The sequence below is a fragment of the Bos grunniens genome, chromosome X (assembly GCF_055505025.1).
Source record: "Bos grunniens cultivar Pamir isolate PY7600 chromosome X, Bosgru_T2T1.0, whole genome shotgun sequence".
Lineage (NCBI taxonomy): Eukaryota > Metazoa > Chordata > Mammalia > Artiodactyla > Bovidae > Bos > Bos grunniens.
Genome location: NC_141194.1, coordinates 142,188,108 through 142,207,997, shown reverse-complemented (window position 1 = coordinate 142,207,997; position 19,890 = coordinate 142,188,108). Strand labels below are relative to the sequence as shown.

Genomic DNA, 19,890 nt, shown 5'->3' with positions numbered 1-19,890 from the left:
AGGCCAATCTATGGAAATTTTCTTCCCGGAGGAGCTAACCCAGATTCGTATCTAGAAGATCCTGCAGATACAGAGAAAGAAAGTGCTGGGGAGGAAAGACCAGCAGAAGATGAAACTAAATCAGATTCTCTTAAGCAACAGGAACTAGAAAAAAACACTAAAAACTTTTGAAGTAGAACTCAAAGAGCCAAAAAAGTCCCCAGTTGTGCCCATTGTAAGAAATATTTTGAATGAAATTTTTCAGAATGATTTAATTGGTCAGTTAAAGGTGTTTACTCTTCCCCAGTCCCATTTATGTGACATTCCTCATGCTGATGATGAACCATTTGCTCAAACATCTGTTCAGTCCCTGGATAAAACAGTGGGCCCTTTAGTATCTGAAGCAGATGTAACCATTGTTGCAGATGATGTCGTTAGAACCATATTTCAAAAGCTTTATTCTGCTGCCATGACAGATAGGAATGAAAGTGAAAATAGGTATAATACTATCACCTTTCCAGCAGATAATCTCTTTTCCTAAACCTACCCATGGAGGAAAGTCCCCTGTTTATTCTACCATACTGGACAGAAATCCATGCACATTTCAGTCCACTTTCAATATTGGTAAACTGACCAAAATAAATGTAGTTGAAGATACTATACAGTCAATATTAACAAATTTAGAAGCATCTGCTACTTCCAAAGTAAAGGCGCTCTTTTGTCCTCACAGTGGTTTCCCAGTTCCTGTGGCTTTACCTTCACAGCAGGATGAGATTGCTTTACAACAACCATGGTTATCCACCAAAGATTCATATTCTGAAGACCAATTTTCTTGTTGCTCAATGGATCACAGTAAATCAGGAAAGACCACCTCAATATGTCAACTGAGTGCCTCTAAATTAAATATGTATGCAACAGAAGTGGCTAGGCAAATTTTACAAGGAATCAAACATAAATTAGATCAAGACATAAGAAGTCCATTCTTAACTCAGAGTGTTGTGGCTTTTGAAAGTATTCCAAGTCAGGTTGTTAGCACAGTGTTAGATATTGTGTCTACTAAAGGCAAATATGAAAAAAATGTAACTGACAGAGAGACTGATCCAGTTGCACCAGAAGATATTATTGAAAAGCTATTCAATAAAAGTGATTATCGTAAAAAACTTCAATTTCAAATACTAGATACCATTGAAGGTATCTTAATTGATATCTGTGCGGAAACAATAGATGAGAATAATCTCCCACTTGCTGTATCCACTCTTAAATGTAATATAAGTGGGAGACATTTAGAAACAAACTCTGAAAGGGACCCTAGGTATACAAATAAGGCTATTCTTACACTTTTAGTTCCTAAGGAGTGCGTTGCTATGATTTCCAATGATACGGTGGATATTGTTCTTCAAAATCTCACTTCTGCTATCATGGTTCACATCAGTGCAAATGATTCCATTTCTCCAAGATTGTCTGCAGCATTTTCTGATGCATTTTCCAAAGCAGAGCATCAACAATCTCCTATTAAAGGCTCAGTGAATGGAAGGGCAGAGCGTCAACAACCTCTTGTTACAGACTCAGTGAATGAAAGGGCAAAGCGTAAGCAACCTCCTGTTATAGATTCAGTGAATGAAAGGAAAAGGGAGAGATTTCCTTTTGCAAGAAAGGGAGGAGATATTCAGCTGAAATCAGCTCTTCCTGATGATAATCAGACAACTGTACTTAAGAAACAAGATGCCAAGAAATCTACTCCTGATCCATGTAAGGAAAATGCTTACTGTTACTTTATTACTAAAACTATTTTGAATAGATTAAAATCTTTCGCCACAGAAAGAATAGATTTGCTACTTATTCTTGAGACTAGAGAAAAACCGGATGTTGGCTCAGAATTTACAAATTGTAAACAAAATGACAGTGTGTTTCTTGAATCAAACCAAACGCCATTAGATGTGACTGTCCCGAAAATGTCAACAGCTGGAACCATTCTCAATCAAGAAGTCACAAATTACACATTAGCTAATTACAGAGAAAACCATAGACCTGCAATTCATATATCACAAGCTAGTCTTAAGGAATATGCTGACCTAATCGCCAACACCATTTTGACGCTTATAAAAAATGACATAGACCTAGAAATCCAAGAGATGTATACATATCAAAACAATACTTCATTTCAAGAAAACGTCATTGCAAGTGAAACTGTCAACGACATCTTCAAGAGTTTATGTAATAAAATATCTTTGAAGGCAAGTGGCTCTTACTCAAAGCAGGACCCTGATCTTCTTACCCAACTAGCTGTACAAAATGAAATAGTGCCAGGTCAAAGAAAAATGGAAGACAACACCAAACTGTCTCTCTTTTCAAAATACTCAGGGGAAAACCAAAAACACCAGAAGTGGAAAACCAGAGAAGGACATTGGAAGAAATATTTAGAAATGGAGAATCTGGACAGGAAAAAACAAATTCTTTGTTAAGTGTAGTTAAGGAAATTTTAAAGAAGGCATATCAAAGGGTATTGGAAAACACAGAATATTGTTCTCCATTCAATGAACTCCCCCACTTTACATCTGATTCTAAGATTAAAACATCAGCATGTAAAAAAGCCTTACAGTCACATATAAGCAGTGTTGCAAAGACATAATTGAAAGTGTTTACACAAAAATGTTCTCAGTAATTCTGACCTCGTTATACGAAAACAGTGAGACCAGAGGAGAAATGGAAGCCTCTGGCAGTGATGGATTACTGATGAATTCATCATGCTTTAGAGAACTGAAACAAGCAGAAAAAGGCAGTGTTCCCCCTAAACCTGTGATACCACAAGTTTATCCTTACACAGGCATTGGAAGTGTCAGTTCATTGAAAAACACCTTATTGCAATTTTCTCCATTGTGACTGGGCAAACACTTGGTTCAAAAGGTTCTCAGAAAGATCACAGATTTTGCTTTGCTGAATCTAGAAGAAAATTCATCCCCTAAAGGTCAAGCTGATGAAATTCTGAGGCCATGCAATTCTAAAGCTAGTCCCAAGGGCAGCCCTAGGGCAAGTGTTAAGACAAATTTTAAAACAAAATCAAAAGTTACCTCTTTGTCTAAATTTGGAACAAAAACACAGCTCAGACCTAGTGGAGCTAAAGCCCAAAGCAAAACCAAGTTAGGTCCTAGAGAGAAGACCCTAAAAGGTAGCTGGCCCAAGACTTCCGTTGGGCTCCCACACCTACTGTCAATAGGGGAGGCCAAAAGTCCCTCACCGAGAGCAAAACTCCCCACTGCAGAGCTAAAAATGTATGCCCGGGATATACTACGTAATATTCTGCAAACAACTGTGAATGAATTTGAAGAGGTGAGGCAAAATAGAGCAGTGGCAAATGTAAACACTTTACTGTCTGATCAGACTGAGAGAGCAAGTGGAATAGTGAGTGCAGTTTTGCAAGGACTACATGCTCTGAAGAATAATTTGGCCAATCCAATAAAGGGCTCACATTCAGATGATCTCAGACTTCCACGGGGGATATTTTAGTACAACCTCTGCTGCAAATCCAGAAGCCCATTTCTCCTTGGAGAATGTTTCTTCACAACTAGACAAACTCTTTCCCAAAGAAGATATTTTTAAACAAATGTTTGACAAATGGCAAACAGAATCAAGCAACATGGATAACGAAAAACATAAGCTACCGATGATAGCGAGGCTGTTTTGGATGAAATTTCAACAAAAGCAAAAGAATTAAAACAATCTGTTTCACTTTTAAGTTTGTCACTTCTTGAGCCACGTGAAAGCAGTCACCATCATTTTAAAAGAGCTGCTTCTAGAGTTGAGGATTCTCAAGCACAAATTAATATATTTGGCCAGGAAATCATTAAAAAACTGTTTGAAAAGTCAGAGCTGTGCTTCTTGACTCACATGTTCACAACGGATAGTAAAGAAACACTACAGAGCAAGAAAGAAACTGCTGCTAGAAGAAAATGTGGTTCCTCATGAACAAACAATCTCAGCGATGTACCAACGTACAACACAAAGTTGAAAGACAAAACACTGGGGATCGCTGGCCACCAAATCACTCAAGAGATCTTGGAAGGGGTTCTGAACACCTTAGAGTCATTTGCAGACCTACAGTTTAAACATGTCTCTACATATGCTTTTTCTGAAGTTGTGAGAACACCTACTGAAAAAGTTTTTGCTGTGCAACAGAAACCACCAATGAAAACAATATTTCCCAAGTTACAAACACTGACTACGTTTCCTGATGAATCTAAACCAAGTAGTATGATTTCCCAGGAAAACATAAACAATGCCTTCAACAGCTTTATTTTTTCCATTCAGAATTGCTTACTTATGCTGTTAATACTGTTACTGACATGCTTAGTATAATTAAGAACAAACTAGACAAAGAAAAATGCCACAAGGAACCATCTTCAACTAGCATATTTGAAGAAAACATTGTAGCAAGTCAGATCATCAGCACACTGATAAACCAGTGCACTTATTTCTATGAGTTGATGATCAAAAGCCATCCAAAGGAAAATCTGCTCCAAGGAGCTAAAAATGCCTGCACTGTTAATTGCTCCTGATTTACAACTGGACCAGAAATGTCCACTTCAAAGTCAAAGGGAATTAGCTGCTGGGATGATCCTCCACAAGTCTCCAGCTTGTTGTCTTATTCAGAGGAAGATATGAAAATAAAGGACAAGACTTCCTTAGATGTACCTTCATATGTCAGATACTCCACAGGAGATTCAACTAAAACCATAGAGCCAATGGAAGGGCTCGAATCAGAGTTTAAACCATCATCTTCTAGAAGTGAAGCCCAAGCCTTCAGCCATTTTGATCAAGCTGTGAAAGGAGACTACTCTCTCCCAGAAGGCACTGTCTTACAAATTTCATCTCAGAAATCCAGTGACTCTGCACAGGCAGCACTAGAGCACCCATGTCTTTCAAAGAAACGGAAGAGGGTGAAAATCAAAGAGTGCTTCACTATGAGCCCCTCAAACCAGTTGTTAACCCAGATTTTGTTTTGCACAAAGGATATTCCTTTAAGGCAGCATTTATCTGAAAATCTGGTTTGCAGTGTTACAGAGGGATCTAAGATTGGTAACTCAAATTAACTTAAAAGTTCTGTGGCATCATCAAAAGGCTACAGAAATGGGAAAAGTTATTTGTTTAACTGTAATGGTCTCTTCCTTAATCTGGCTTTAACATTGCAAAATGGAAAGTAACATTTGACTAGGGAAGTGAGGAGAATGAAAATTTACTCTTTGAAGCTTCCTTTGGAAAATATGTTCCAAGGATTAGGGTGTTGGAGGGGTGAGGAGTGAACATTCAAAGTCCTTCACAATGTTGCCATTATTCATCAGTTTTAAAAATCCCGGTCAGCCAACACTTTGTCTTTTCCATGAAAATTTCTTTATTTAGATTGGTGTATTAGTTCCCTAGTAAGAAGTTGAGAAAAACAAGTTATCGTGTCTAAATCTGTTATAAGACTTTCAAAGCAAATGATGAAAACAGTGTACTTAATGTATGCATTTTGCATTTCTTGATGAGTAAAATGTAAACTTTGAAGCAAAAGGAGGAACCTTAGGGTCTCTTCTTTGAACTGGACTGTTAATCTTGAATGCAAAAAAGAATTATCGAAAAGAGGAAATATTGCTTGTGATTTTCATTTATTTTTTCTTTTAAACATATGACTAATATATAAGTGAAAGGCACTTAAAGATAAGTAATTTTACTAAATTGAAATAGAAACCATGTGAAAGTTGCCTTACCATTCAATACAGTAGAGCCACAGCAAAAATGACTGAATTGATTGTTTTTTAACATTCATTGTCTCTTTAATTCCAGACTTCTAGTAGAAATTCATTTCAGAGTTTAATAAAGCCCGACATCACCGAAGTGGAGCTTTTAAAAGATGTTCAAAGCAAAAAAGATCTTATCATTTGGTTACTAACTCATGATATTCGTCAAGAAAGTTTAGAAAATAAAGAAGAAAGCTTAGCTTCTGATGAAGATGAAGTTGTTTTACAAGAGGTTGTAAAAGAAGAAGAAGAATTTCCAGAAAGCCCACTTGAAGATCAAGTAAAAGAAGACATGAAGCTCACTACCAGCACAGTGGCTCACCCTAAGCCACCAATGAGCAATCGCAGTCTGAAAAAATTTTTGTCAGTAGGAAAATGTCAGCCCAAATCCAGTGTGACTATAATGACTGAAGTGTCACCAGCAAAACAGACGGAATCTGAACAGACACTAATAAGAACTGATTCTAACATTGATGTAACTACCTCAGAATGCGTGACTGTCACAAACTCGTCTTGGGAGAAGAAGACACAACTAAGCGTAAGTGAGAAATGTAACTATCAGTGACCAGGTTTCTATAGAAAGGGTAGAGAGTTTCACAAACTTAGTCCAAGTGATACACATTGGGTAGGAAGATAAGGGCATCAACTGGATCCCAAGTAGTCTCTCCCAGTTCTGATGATATTTACAACAAAAGGGAAATGATTAACAGATGAAGCCAGGTGCCGGGGTCCAGCCCTGGTGGGTCCAGAGAATTCGAAGGGGAGACGGCTTCGGTGATCAGGATACAATAGAATCAAAGATACAAAGAGTGGTTAAATAAGGATAGCTCAGTGAGAAAATTCAGTGAAGAAAAGAGGCTGAATAACTTGGTTTACGTGGAAAGCTAATAAAATTCCAGGACAAGGAATTTGCATCACCTACGTAGGCCGCAGGCGTCCTCCCGTTCTCCAGAAGGAGAGGAGACACTAAGGCCTCCCCGGTCAGATCTTAGAAGCCCAGGCAAAATTAGTAGGCTTGACGAGCCTCCACGCTACAGATGGGAATTCAGCCAGAAGGTGAGAGAAAGAACGACATGGGGAGACCAAGCTTTGGTGAACAAGGCCCGCACTTTATTTTCCAAAGTAGTTTTTATACCTCAAGTTGTGCATAGAGGATAGTGGGGGAAGGGGTAGAGGCATGCAGTAAGCCAGGCTTTCTTCCTGCAAACTTATCATATGCAAAAGTTTAGGTGATTTACATCATCTTCTGGCCAGGAGGCCTGTTAACATTTTAAGATCCTTTCTTCAGAAACTTATTTTTCTCTAAAGGTGATTATTCTAAAGTCAGGCGCCACCCTCCAAAAGCATTAGATAAAGTTGCATTCCTATAGGGCAAAGGTGTGGTGGGCTATAACAAGAAAAGAATTAACTCAAGGGTCCAAGGTTACAAACATTAAAGCTATTACTTACATTCCTATACACCAATTATATTCAGCAATACACTCCCAGGGACAGAGTAGGTAAGGGATATGGAAACTTAGCAGCAAACCTTGGCCCAACAAGTGAAAAACCCTTCACCAATACAATTTCTAATCAATCTTTTAACTGCTCAAAGGAATCTGTATTTAGACAGTTTAGAACATCTCATGCCTCTCACAGTTGGGAGGCTATGAACAATCACATGTGGCCGGAAGAATCTGTTCAGGCAGGCTAGAGGACTTCCAAAGGAGTTTGTAGGTTGAAACACTCTTGCCACGCCCAGGAACTTTATTGACTGGAGCTGTAAGTTAACTCTTTTTCAGAGAGAGGTGGTGGTGGGGGACAGCCCCCCGTAAAGTCAGAGGTGTAGGTGAGAGCACAAAGCAGTAAAGTAGGCAGACTCTGGTTATGGGGGTAGATGCTCGAGAATTTCCAGGGGGACCCCTGAGGCTCGATCCTGCCTTTGTGTATGCCGAGCCTCCTTCCTCGTGACCTCTGCCACGGGCGGAGTTCCTCACGCTGGCTGCCGGCAGCCAGGAGCCTCGATTGAAGAAAAACAGATCATGGAAAGAGTCCTAGGCTATTTAGAAGGACAAGAAAAACAGAAAATAGAAACTGGTTAGGAGAAATACAAGCTAATTATTTAAAATGCTAGGTTGTGTGGGTTTTTGGTACACTTTACTGCCCTGCAAATACTCATTGGAAGTTTTGTGTGTACCAGCTCCTTTCCAGTGGGCAGGACCAGAAGATGGACTTGAAGGGGAGTAAAAACATTCATGCAAATTCAGCCTATCTGGGTTTGAATTCTGGCTTTGTCACTTAGTAGCTATGTGACATTGGGGAAAGTTATTTAACCAACTATCTTCTTAAAAATTACTTATCCAGCTTGTTAGTTGAATATGTTGAATATTCCCCCTGTAAACAGCCCATAAACTCTAGCTCTTATCCCTGGTTCTGTACCCTTCTGGTGGTGATCTGGGCCTCACTGACCTCTTGGGTTAGTCCTACCCCCAAAATCGTACCTTAGTCATATGTGTGGGGATTACACATGATTTAGAATTTCCTAGTAAAACAATCCCATGGATTATCCATTTGCAGGAAACCTGGGTTCAGTCCTTGGGTTGGGAAGATCCTCTGGAGAAGGGAAAGGCTACCCACTCCAGTATTCTGGCCTGGAGAATTCCATGGACTACAGTCTATGGAGTTGCAAAGAGTCATACATGACTGAGCGACTTTCACTTCTTTCCAATTAACTCAGAAGCAGCAATGAACCAGAGAAAACAAAACACAGGAATATGACTCTGGCCAGTTCAGGAGCTCATCAGGTCAATAGCCTTGCACAAACTCTATGTATTGGGATCTGTTTATTTACTGGAAAGCCATGTGAAATCTCATGAGCAAACAAAGTGTGCCTGGTCAGAAATGCTGGCTATATAGATAACTAAGGAAATGTTGTGGTATATTTTATTTATTATAAACACTCTTTTGTGTCTTACTTGTATTTTTCCAGGAAACAGAAATGAGACCTAGCACCGAACCAACACATCACTTCATCCATAGAATGATGAGTTTATCTTTACATGATGAAGATCGGGCTTCCTTTTCTAGGTACAGTCAAAGTAATACTAGTTGGCTAAGGAAATAGAAATCTGAAATGAAGATTACGTTGATGGGAAGAATGGGCCCCTCAAGTAAACCTGTGAGGAAGCCAGTTTAGCCCGTCAATCTCCCCTCACTCCTTCCCCTAACTCCCCTCTGTGTTTACTTCCTGGGCCTTCCCTCCACATCTTTTCTCCTATTCCTATTTATCTGGTCTCTACTTTCTTCTCCTGGGATCTGCTTTCTAGTATAGTGGTCTATAGTATAGTTACTTTGAGTCTTTAATGTGTTAGGTTCTTGAATCTGGGAGACAGGCTCTGAGCCAGCAGTCCCCACCCTAACGGCTCACCTAAAGGAGTCCCACTTAGTTCATGTATGTACCTAAATGCTCAGCAGGGTGGCACTGTCAGAAGAACCCCAAGGACACAGGGGGCAATGTAAATTAGAGCACTCAGGGAAGAATTCTCACAAGTGTTAGAGTTGGAATTGGGCTTTAAATGATGGATAAGATTTAGATAAGGCCATCCAGGTTGGAAAAGACTATAAGAGAAAGGCTGGACCATGTGGTATCTATAGGGACAGGGAGGAACAAAGTACACTGAAGTCTTAATAGTTTTTCTAGAGTAGCCAAAACATGTCTAAAAGTGCCCCTGTGTTCATAAGAATATTCACAAACTGGGAACAGTAGCACTCTGTTTTTGTTTTTTAAAACTTTTTATTGTATATTGGGGTATCACCGATGAACAATGTTGTAATAGTTTCAGGTAGACAGCAAAGGGATTCAGCCATACATATACATGTATCCATTCTCCCCCAAACTCCCTTCCCATCCAGGCTGCCACATAACATTGAGCAGAGTTCCCTGTGCTACACAGTACTTCCTTGTTGGTTATCCGTTTTAAATACAGCAGTGTGTACATGTCCATCCCAAACTCCCTAACCACCCCTTCACCCCACCCTCCCCGCTGGTAACCATAAGCTCGGAACAGTAGCACTTTGTATCATGGGAGAAATAGGGCATAAGGAAGAAAATCCACCCTGTCCCAACTATATCCTTTTCCACCTGGCACCATGAAATTAAGGTTTCTTTTTGACCCGATGCCATTTTAGGACATCCACTCCTGGCCCACCACTGGCTTTATCTCCACTCACGCTTGTCTTAACATACATAATTAGTATTGCAGGCAAATCTCAACTGTTGGTATCATTGCACAACACGAGTGGGAATATATAAAACCAAGGTCAATGTAGCTGTCATTTTTATTTTGAGAACTCACAGACATACCATGCCAGGTTTGCATCTGTATAAATAAAGACTTGAACAGATGGTTCTTTAACAGTCATTATTATTCATTAATAATTATTCATTCCTTCATATAAAATACAAAGAAAATGAAATGTCTTATATCTTTTCTTTAGTTCTGATGATGAGAGTTCCACAGATCCAAGTGCCAAGGTTACAGAAGGTTGGATTGATTTCTTTTCTTACTTTAAATTAGATTGTATTTAAACAGAGAGTTTGTTCATCGCGTTGATGAATACTGAGTTTTCCAGTAGGCTGATCTAAATTGGAGGAATACTGAGTCAGTTAACCAGCTAGTGTGATGAACTAGTTTGCTTTTTCTGAAACGCTAGTAAGATTCCATTAATAATTGTGGTGAAAAGTATGTAGTGTGACTATAAGTTTACAGTTACCATGATCCTGTGGGAAATATCCAGGAAATAAAGGTTTATCACATCTATATGTAGACTACAGCCCATGCTGCTAGGATTTAATCATCTCTTTAAGTAGGAATGCTTGCTTTATATAACTAGGTCAGCCCTAGTAAAATATATTTAAAAGCTTTTAAAGCTAAAACTGAAACCTACATTTATTTGCTTGCATTAAATCTTGGCTAGGGTGCACCCCACTTTAATTCTGTCTCTGTTAAAACTGACTCCTTATTTATGAGTTGGGTTTGGTCCTCCATTCTTTTAAAGCTCAAAGGATCAATGTGGCTCTAACAGTGGGACAGCACTGAGGTAGGGGTATCATGTTTACTGTAAAGATGGCCTGAAAACTCCAGCTACAGAGCTGGAGTTGGCCTTGGTTGTTTCAAGCCTGCACCCACTCAAGAAGCTACTCAAGAAATATATCCTCTCCATTTGAGAGTGGGAATAACATTCATTAAAAGATGAATCATAGAATGGAGGTAAGTTGCCAGAATCCCATAAATAGGTCATCGTCAGAGGATGATACGTCACTGGCGTGTTTCCTGTATTATGGAATCATAGGCTGTCAGAGCCAGAAAGTAGCTAGTATAACCTTATTTTACGGCTGAAGAGACTGAGGTTCAGGGTAGGGAAGTGACTTGTCCAAGGTCATACTGTCAGTCAGAATATGGATCCCAAGTCTCCTAAATCTGAACTCAATGTCATTGTTTTCTTCAACTTCACTGCAGTGAGTCACACTTAGATATAGGTATCCTGTGGTAATATTTAATATTGCACCTGTCCAGTTCATGCATTCATTCACATTCAACAGAGTCACTGAGCACTTTCTTCGGGCTGGACGCTGTTCTAAGTTGTGGAGATACAGCTGCGAATGAGAGACAAAGTCTTCACCTCCTTCTAATTGGGAAGGGGATATAAACACAGTAGGGCTTCATCTGGGGTGGTGAAGAGTTGGCCAGGACTGAGCGACTGAGTACAGCACATAAACACAATAATTCTAGATAGGAATAAGTACTTCCCATTTCACCCAGATAAAGGCCAGGGTCTTTACAATGGCTTACAAGGCCACATATGGTCTGGATTCCACTCACCCCTCCTGGTAACCTGTCTGACCACCTCTCTTTATGATCCCTCTTAATCACTCCACTCCAGCCACATGAACATTTATCTTCTTCAGATCTTTGCTGAAGTATTATATTTGAAGTCAAAAATTCCCTGAACACTTTTCTTTAAAACTGAAACCCCAATGCCACCCCAGCACTCCCTGCTTTAATTTTATCCCTAGCATTTGTACCATCTGAAAGCTTTTTTAAAAAATTGTTTATTGACTCTCCCCCTTCCCTAGAATGTTAGTTCCATGAGGGCAGGGATTTTTCTCTGTTCACTGTATCCCCACATGTCTACAAAAGAAGCACAGAGTAGATACTCAGTACATATTTGTGACATTCATGAATGAATATGAAAAACACATAAAGAAGAGCCCAAGTGATACAGACTGACTGGCTAGATTAGTTTGGTCCAAGAAGTCTAGAAACATCAGATCTTAATAACGGGAAGGAAGTGACCACAAGAAGATCTGGAAGCAGAGGGTCCCACACACAGAGTTCAGTAAGTGCAAGGGACCCTAGATGGGATGAGTTTGGCATGTTAGAGGCATCTTCCCCACGACCTGTGCCCAGAATTTGAGGATCTCACCTCTTTTGGTTTCTTCTGCTTGCCTAGTTTCTGCGATTCTCTGATGAAATTACTGAGGTTATTTTTGTGCTAAAATGTGTATATGTCTCAGAAATAACTGTTTTCCAATATTGTGTTTTGATCACAGAAAGTCTTGAATGTCCATGTCTGGAGAATTTGAGCAATCTTAAGGTAAATATTTTTCACTGGTTCCCCTCATGGTGAGCCAGTGGAACCCTGACAGAAATGAGGGAGTGCCTTAAAGTAAGGGTGTGGCGTGCCTTGAGGGGCCTCAGGAAGCACTCCCAGTTGGGGCCAACCCCTGGTTGAAGGTATTGTCCCCGAGTAAGTGCACAGAGTAAGCCCCTTAGCACCTGAGAACAATGGCACGCAAGGAGTGAGGCCCTGGAACTGGAGGGCCCGGTGTGGGCAGCGAGGGAACAGATGCTTCGAAGAGGAAGGGGCGCTGGCTGAGGGAAATGAACGCTGGCTCCATCTGCTTTGCAGGGTACCCTTCCTAGGCAGCTTTCCAAAAACCTGGCCCACTCCTTAGTGTGATCCCAAGAAATTCCCTCCACCTAAAGCCCTCTTAGGAAGTCTCTGAGGAGACTGAAACTACAGATCCTCCTAGATCCTCCTCTCTGTTTTGTATTACTTTTGCTTTACTCTTGGTTCACTTTAACCATCCCCCAGCACACGTGTACACACACATAAACACAAATCATCCCCCTTATCCTGCGTTATTTTCTTCACACCTCTTAGGTCACCATTTAGTCATTTATTCACCATTTATCAAGTGCCTACTATGTGCCAAGGGCTAGAGATTCAGAAGTAAACAAAGCTGTCAAATATTCCTGCCCTCATCCTCTGGCACAGGATTCACTTGAGTATAAGCTTCATGACAGCAAGGGCTTGTCTTGTCAGAATAACTGCCTTAGCACCATCAGAGTCAAATTTCAACTAAGTCAGGAGTGCCTCAACTCCTGCCCCCATGACGCTGATGGACAGCCCTGTGTGGGAACTGTTACACAGAGCAGAGGTTCTCAACCCTGGCTGCAGCCTGGAATCAACTGTAACAACTGACGCCCAGCGTTCCATCCCCAGAGATTCGGATTCAGTTGGTCTGGGTTGCAGCCTGGGCCCTGGGTGATGCTGATGAACAGGCAGTGTTGAGAACCACTGAGTTAGCGGACTTGTGTCTGGCCATTTAGTAGCATCTGCCCCTTCCCCTCCTTCCTTTGGATAAGGCATTCTCAACCTGACTTCATGCTAGAGTCACCCAGGCAACTTAGAAAAGAGAACAATGCTTGCCCCAGCCTCAGGGATTCCTGTTCGTTTGGGGCGGGGTCCAAGCATGCCTATTTGTAATATTTCTCCAGATGGTTGTGTTGTGCAGCCAACGTTGAGACCCAGTCCCTTAGATTGTTCTGTCCCAGTTTATCCCTTTATATATCCGATCCTCAGTATCTTAATCCATAAACTGCCTCAAATCCAAAATTTCACCATAATACTCTGCTCTCCATACCAACGACAGGTGTTGGTGTGGAGAGCTTCTCTCATCTCTCATGCTTCTCTCATCTTGCCTTCATTGATTTGCCCCATCCTTTTTAACCGCCCTCACCATGGCACACCTAGCCCAGCCACCTCCCCCAGCCTATTGCAGGCCCTTCTGGGACCCTGCTGCTTCTGCATTCCAGGGGGTGAGGAAGGTCCACAGAGCAGAGCCAGCGCCTGAGCCACCATCTCCGCCCTGCCCCCTCCAGGCTGCTGCAACCTCACACTGCCACTTTCTTGCTCCAGACCTCACAATGGTTAAGAATTATTTCAAAGAAGATTGGGGTAGTAAAATGGACCTCCCCTTGCCTCCTCCTTCCCTTAAGACCTCCACTATCATAAGCTTTGCTCAGAGAAGGATCGAACAGGTTTTATTTGTTCCAAGCTCCAGGAGGGGAGGGGCAGCATGGCTGACATTGTTCTGTGACCTGGGACAGGTGAGCCCTTGAAATTATCCGCCAGGGGCAGCCCTTGTCTGAGTCTGGCGCCAATCCTGGGTGTCCTAATTAGCAAGAATTATGAGAAGTCATGCCTAGGAATAACCAAAGTCCCAGAAGATAATTCTTTGAGACTGAGGGGCCCTGAGATTACTGTGTATGATGCCACCATGGTTGTGCTCCCTTCAGGGTTTCTAGTGTTCGCTGTCCATCAAAGGGCAGAGGCTTAAGCTGGTACTTCACCTTTGTCTTGGCAGTTTCTCACCCTCTATCAACGCAGAAGAGACCGGACCAGCCCATATTCCTCAAACGATGGCACTTCAGGTACAACAAATGTATCATTTTAGAATGAAGCTCTCAATTATGTCATTTTGAACATAGAGGAGTTTTGATCATTCACCCTCCTTGCCCATCACATTGAATGGCTCTTGCCTTGCAGCACACCCACCCACCACCAATACGAGGATGAGATAATATGACTTAGTATGTGTGTGTGTGTGTGTGTGTGTGTGTGTGTGTGAGTCACTCAGTCGTGTCTGACTCTTTGCGACTCCGTGGATTGTAGCCCTCCAGGCTCCTATGTCCATGGGATTCTCCAGGCAAGGATACTGGAGTGGGTGGCCATTTCCTTCTCCCTTAGTATGTATGTAGATTGCAATTTGCAGGTTATTATGCAGTTCTCTGACTTAAACCTGCAGGCAGTTCCTGGTCATGGGAGTAACATTTATTAGGGACCGGCCATGTACCAGGCATTCTGCTAAGTGCTTTTCTCACATCCACCCCGTGAAGCATCATTTCCATTATATCGACAAGGTAACAGTCACTAAAGCTTATCACACCATGCTTCCTTGAAAGTCTTGAAGCTCTCTCTGAGAGAGGAGAAAATGGAGGCAAATGACCTGCCTGAGGTGGCACAGCCAGCAGGTGGCTGAGCCAGGGCTCAAACATCACAGGTCTTGAGGCTCTATCCCATATTCTTTTTCCTGCCAAACAGGGGTCACATCTCAGAACTAAGCGGTGACCAGGAACTGCCTGCAGAGTTCAGTGATAAGTAGAAAAGATCCCATCTAGGTTTCCAAGTAGCATGTCCAGTCAAAGAGTAAAATCGCATTCTTCTGCGACTTCAGTTTGATGGGGACACCTCCTCCCAACCCCTACATTCTACACATTAGAGGAATTCACTGAGAAGCAGTTCAGATAACCTATTTTTGCTCTGATAAGGGCTTTTGGAGGAAGGAATGCAGAAATGGCTCACCCTGTGCTAAGGTGCTCAAAGTAGAAAAGCTCCCCCCAGAGGAGAGTTTACATTGAATTTGAAATTACAATGATACCTGCTTAGGAAACCCCCCCCCCAAAAAAAAAAGAGGGGACTTCTGGACCAACACAGGCTCATTACAGCTTATTTTTCACGAATAGGATTTTGGGGGAATCAAAATCAGTTCATGGTACAATGTGTCATTCCCTAGCCCTTGGCATGTGTCATGGCCATAAACACCCAGGTACATTTCTCTCTTCAGAGTGACCAGTACCAACCAAGTGAAGTCCATGGTGCTGCCCACAAAGCAGATCAAAGCAGCAGCAGGGTGTCTTGAAGGAGACCTGGAAATGGTGGCCAGGCATCTACATTTTTAGCAAGACCCGCAAATTGCAAAAACAAAGCTTTATTTTTCCCCTCAAGATTTTCAGAATGTGGCCTTGCAGTATATGCTTGAATTCTGTAACTCTTTGTCTTACTCTTTCAGAAGAGATCTCTCCATTCAAGCCTTTACCTTTGCCTTTGCACATTTTGGCTTTTTCCTTCTTAATTTCTTGGTTGTTCTTATTTAGTTTAATTTATCAGCACATTCCAGTACTGCATTATTGATCTGAAGAGCTAAACTATTCCCACCCCCCACTTTATTTGCAGTTAAATTTGCTATCTGCTACCTTAGTTTTAATCATAGATCCTTGGGGTTCCTAAGGTTATATTGCTAAAGAGAAAAACTGAGGATTTGCAAGAGGTCTAGGAGAACCCTGTCTTTTACTAGAAATAAGAAGGTATGTTCTTTATTGCCCTGTGTCTTTTTATGACATCTTGTCACAATTCATCAGCAACAAAGGTAAATGCGCATTTCTGTCCTTACAGATACAACAATCATTTTGTTAACATAAACTATTAGATGCTCTAAGAGCCCTTTGCACAAGACAAGTGGTATAGAACAATGAGTCCAAATGGAGCCTTTTATTGGCCACTCAAGTCCTGTATGGCTCACACAACAAACAGATCACTTGGGTCAGACAACTGAAAATGTTCCCAAACCGAGTGAGAAATGCTAGCCTCTTGTAGTGCACAGCTGCTTTTGCCTGGACATTTTGAAATGGACACCAGTACTGTTGAGAGTTGAAAGTTACCTTCTTGTGTGGAATTAGCTCATCAGGCTACCCATGTGACCTTAGACAAGGCATCTGACTTCACTGGGTTTCTCCTGCTTTCTTCCCAAGGCTGTCAGAAGGAGCAAACTACTCTTTGTGAAAGCACTTTTAAAAACAAAAGCTACGATATAACTACTTATTTCTGAATCCTAAATGATCACTCCCCGGGCCCTGACAGCAATTGGAAAGCCTGGTAACTGATCACATTTCTCTTTTGGTTGTTCACAGACTTTGAAAAGCCCCATACTTCCTCTAGACAGGGGTCTGAAATGATGAGGACGATATCATCGACTTTCTCCAAAGTGTTTTCAAGATCTAACACCAGTGTTCCGAAACCTTCCTCACCCTCACCCCCTCACCAGAACAGAAACTGAGACTGTAATACCCAATAACAGTAAGCATGTTGACCGTCCTCAAAAAATAAACGGTTGTTAAAGCTGACATTGTGTCCTACACACTGATTCTTATATTGAAAATAAGAGCAAAGAAAGCATAAAGAGGCAGTTGGAGAAAAGAAGGGTTTTGATAAATGCTTCTGACAAGCATTTTGGGATGAAAAGAGCAGCTCTGTGTCACATATAGATCCATCTAGCAGGCAGTGTGGGGTTGAAGCTCTGCTCTTGAGGGCCCTGCAGCCTTGCTGGGAAGATGAGAACTAACTCCAAAGCAAACGTGTCATACCAGTAAAGCAACGTGTCATCACATCTTTCAGGCACCCTGGGTGTTCAAAGAAGGGAGTCATCGCTGTGGGCTGGAGTCATTAGGATACATTTGCTGGAGGAACTGGAATTCACAGAACCCTCAAAGGACCGTTAAGGACCGTTAGGATTAGGGAGGCCTTGATGGCACCAGGAAGGCCATCCCCTCAGGTCACACCCCTGCATACACTGCTGCCACGCCTGAACAATTTAGCTCTGGCCCACAGGACATTCCACGATAATGGAAAGGGTCTGTATCTGCTCAGTTTGGTACAGGAGGCACCAGCCCCACGTGGCTATTGTCACTGGCGTGACTGAGGAACCCAGTCTTTCCATTTTATTTCAGTTTAAATAGCCACATGTAGCTAGTGGTTCCCTTATCAGACAGCACTAGTCTAATCGGTACAAGGCCTCAGGGACAGCAGCCAGTTCCAATTAGGTTGAAGGATTCCCTGAAAGGTCATTTCCAAAGTCTATCCTCAAACAAAGACGTGTAGACATCTAACTCCTCAGGGGGGCTTTGAAGCCTCCAGGCATCCTCTTGGTCCCTTTAAGAGACATGAACCACCAGTGTGGCCAGAGAGGAGCTCGTGGTTTCCAGCCATATTTGTGCCGCTGCACTTGTCAAAACTCAATTGATGGAGAAAGGATAAGCCCCATGGAGAACACCAAAGTCAGGGAATCACAAATAGAAAATTGGAACCTGCATCTGCCAGCTGGCCTCAAGCAGTGCTTGGCTAGAAACGGCTTCCATGAGACAGAAACACATGAAGATGATCACTCACTAGTCATTCTCATACCCCAGCTTTATCCAGGAATTTAGGTCAGTGGAAGGTCTCAGCCTTATACTAATGCCCAAGGGAAATATTTCTATGAAAGTAAATTTCCTTTATGCTGTATCTATAGTCCAGAAATGTTAAGTGAAGCTTAGTAAATAGAATGGCAGGCAGTTCTGCCCAAATATCACATATACCTAAATTGCACTGCCTTCATCTCATTTCTGCCCTTACACACTGAAGTTCATCGCACGTGGCAGCATAAGTTTAAAGTTAGCTTTTAAAGATCTACAATAATGACGAGCACTGATCTTACATAAGCCTTTGTTTTTATTAAAAAGTAATACCAAAAAATAAAACTGTTTTAAAGTAATAGCAATCCAGTTAGGAAATCAAAAGTTATAAAAGCTACAGTGAAAAGTTTCCCTCTCCTCTCCCAGCTGTCGGCCTGGTTCACCTCTCCCAAAGCAATCTCTATTACCAATGGGAGCAGTATCCTTCTCAGAGTTAGGCTTTGGATAACAAGTGTATTGTCATATGACTTGAGCAAGAAGTCTAGTCTCCTCCCTCAAACAAGGCAGAAAACAGAGAGGAAGAGGGAGGTGAGAATGGAAGGAGAGAATGCGTGCACGCTATCTGACAGCTACTATGTCCTAATATCACTGCATTCGTAGTCTCAAATAAAGTCAGTCATTTTTTCCAATGCTCTTTTGTCTAATGAATTAAATGTCAAAAGGTGAGCACCAGAATGGGAGGAAAGGTGCTTACCATAGCTCTTCAAAGTCTGCTGGCCAAAATACATTAAGAGTGTATGAGCTGGTAACTACAGTCCTTAGAGACAGAACCATTTAGATATTTACCTGTGGCGGATTCATTTTGATATTTGGCAAAACTAATACAATTTGTAAAGTTTAAAAATAAAAAAAAATAAAAGTAACAATGCAGTGAAATAAAATGCAAATTAGAATAACTAAAATGCAAATTAGAATAACCCAAATGTATCACAATATACCTTTTAGAGAAGAAAACAGGAATAAAATGATAAAAATCCAGTGTTGCCCAGATGTAGGGAATTACATTTGAACTCTACAGTGGTGACAATCCTACAAATTTGATCTTTCTGAAAAGCAGTCTAACAATAAGATGAGTTATGGTTCCAGCTGTACTTTTGGACCTGGTAACTACATTTAGGTAAATTTGGTCCAAGGGAATAATATAAAGCGAAAAAAAATGTTAAAGGCTATATAAAAACGTACATAGCATTACTATTAATTATGAAGAAAAATTAAAACAATCCTAGTGGGACACTGGTGTGGTGTATTATCAGGAAAGAATGCTAGTGAAAATATATACACAAAGGAATGCAGATATGAAATAAGTAAAACCAGCACACAAATAAGATGTGAGCACAGAATAAGGCCCTGTTCGGGCCTCCCCACACAGGGGCGCTGGGAGGGGAGGCGTCAGTGCCCCTCCGTTCCCCTCGTGCTGTGGATGTGTTCCAAGGGGCCCAACCGGGCCTGCCAAGCAAGCAGGACATGAACTGGAAGGGCCAGAATGTGGCCACAGACCCAAGGAGACCCCAGGGTTTCCTACAACCACCAGGGAAGGCTAGAGGAGAAAACAAGATGTCACATAGATAACAATTACACAGTATACTTTATGATTTGGCAACCATATGATATACTAATAAAAATTCAAGGAACTTAAGAGATCTAAACAATCATGAAGGATTTTTTTTTTTTTGGCTGCTGTTAGCTGCTTGCTAACAAATGCCTTTCTCTTGAGGAAACATCATCACAACCATCTCCAACAT

At 41.5% G+C, this 19,890-nt stretch overlaps 1 protein-coding gene across 17 annotated transcripts in view; it reads left to right on the top strand.

The window, feature by feature from the left end:
• Nucleotides 1-17,041, top strand: part of LOC147341532 (fibrous sheath-interacting protein 2-like) — a 142,051-nt gene extending 125,010 nt beyond the window's left edge. For 15 of the 17 annotated variants that reach the window (XM_086389758.1, XM_086389756.1, XM_086389755.1 and 12 more), the window contains 6 exons: nt 5,800-6,291; nt 8,722-8,819; nt 10,230-10,276; nt 12,346-12,389; nt 14,446-14,512; nt 16,829-17,041. In XM_086389758.1, coding sequence (XP_086245884.1) covers nt 5,800-6,291; nt 8,722-8,819; nt 10,230-10,276; nt 12,346-12,389; nt 14,446-14,512; nt 16,829-16,974 — 894 coding nt within the window. In that variant the 3' untranslated portion in view covers nt 16,975-17,041. The remainder of the gene's footprint in view (nt 1-5,799; nt 6,292-8,721; nt 8,820-10,229; nt 10,277-12,345; nt 12,390-14,445; nt 14,513-16,828) is intronic. The other 2 variants (XR_015159851.1, XR_015159852.1) reach the window with 1 other exon arrangement.
• Nucleotides 17,042-19,890: the final 2,849 nt, after the last annotated feature.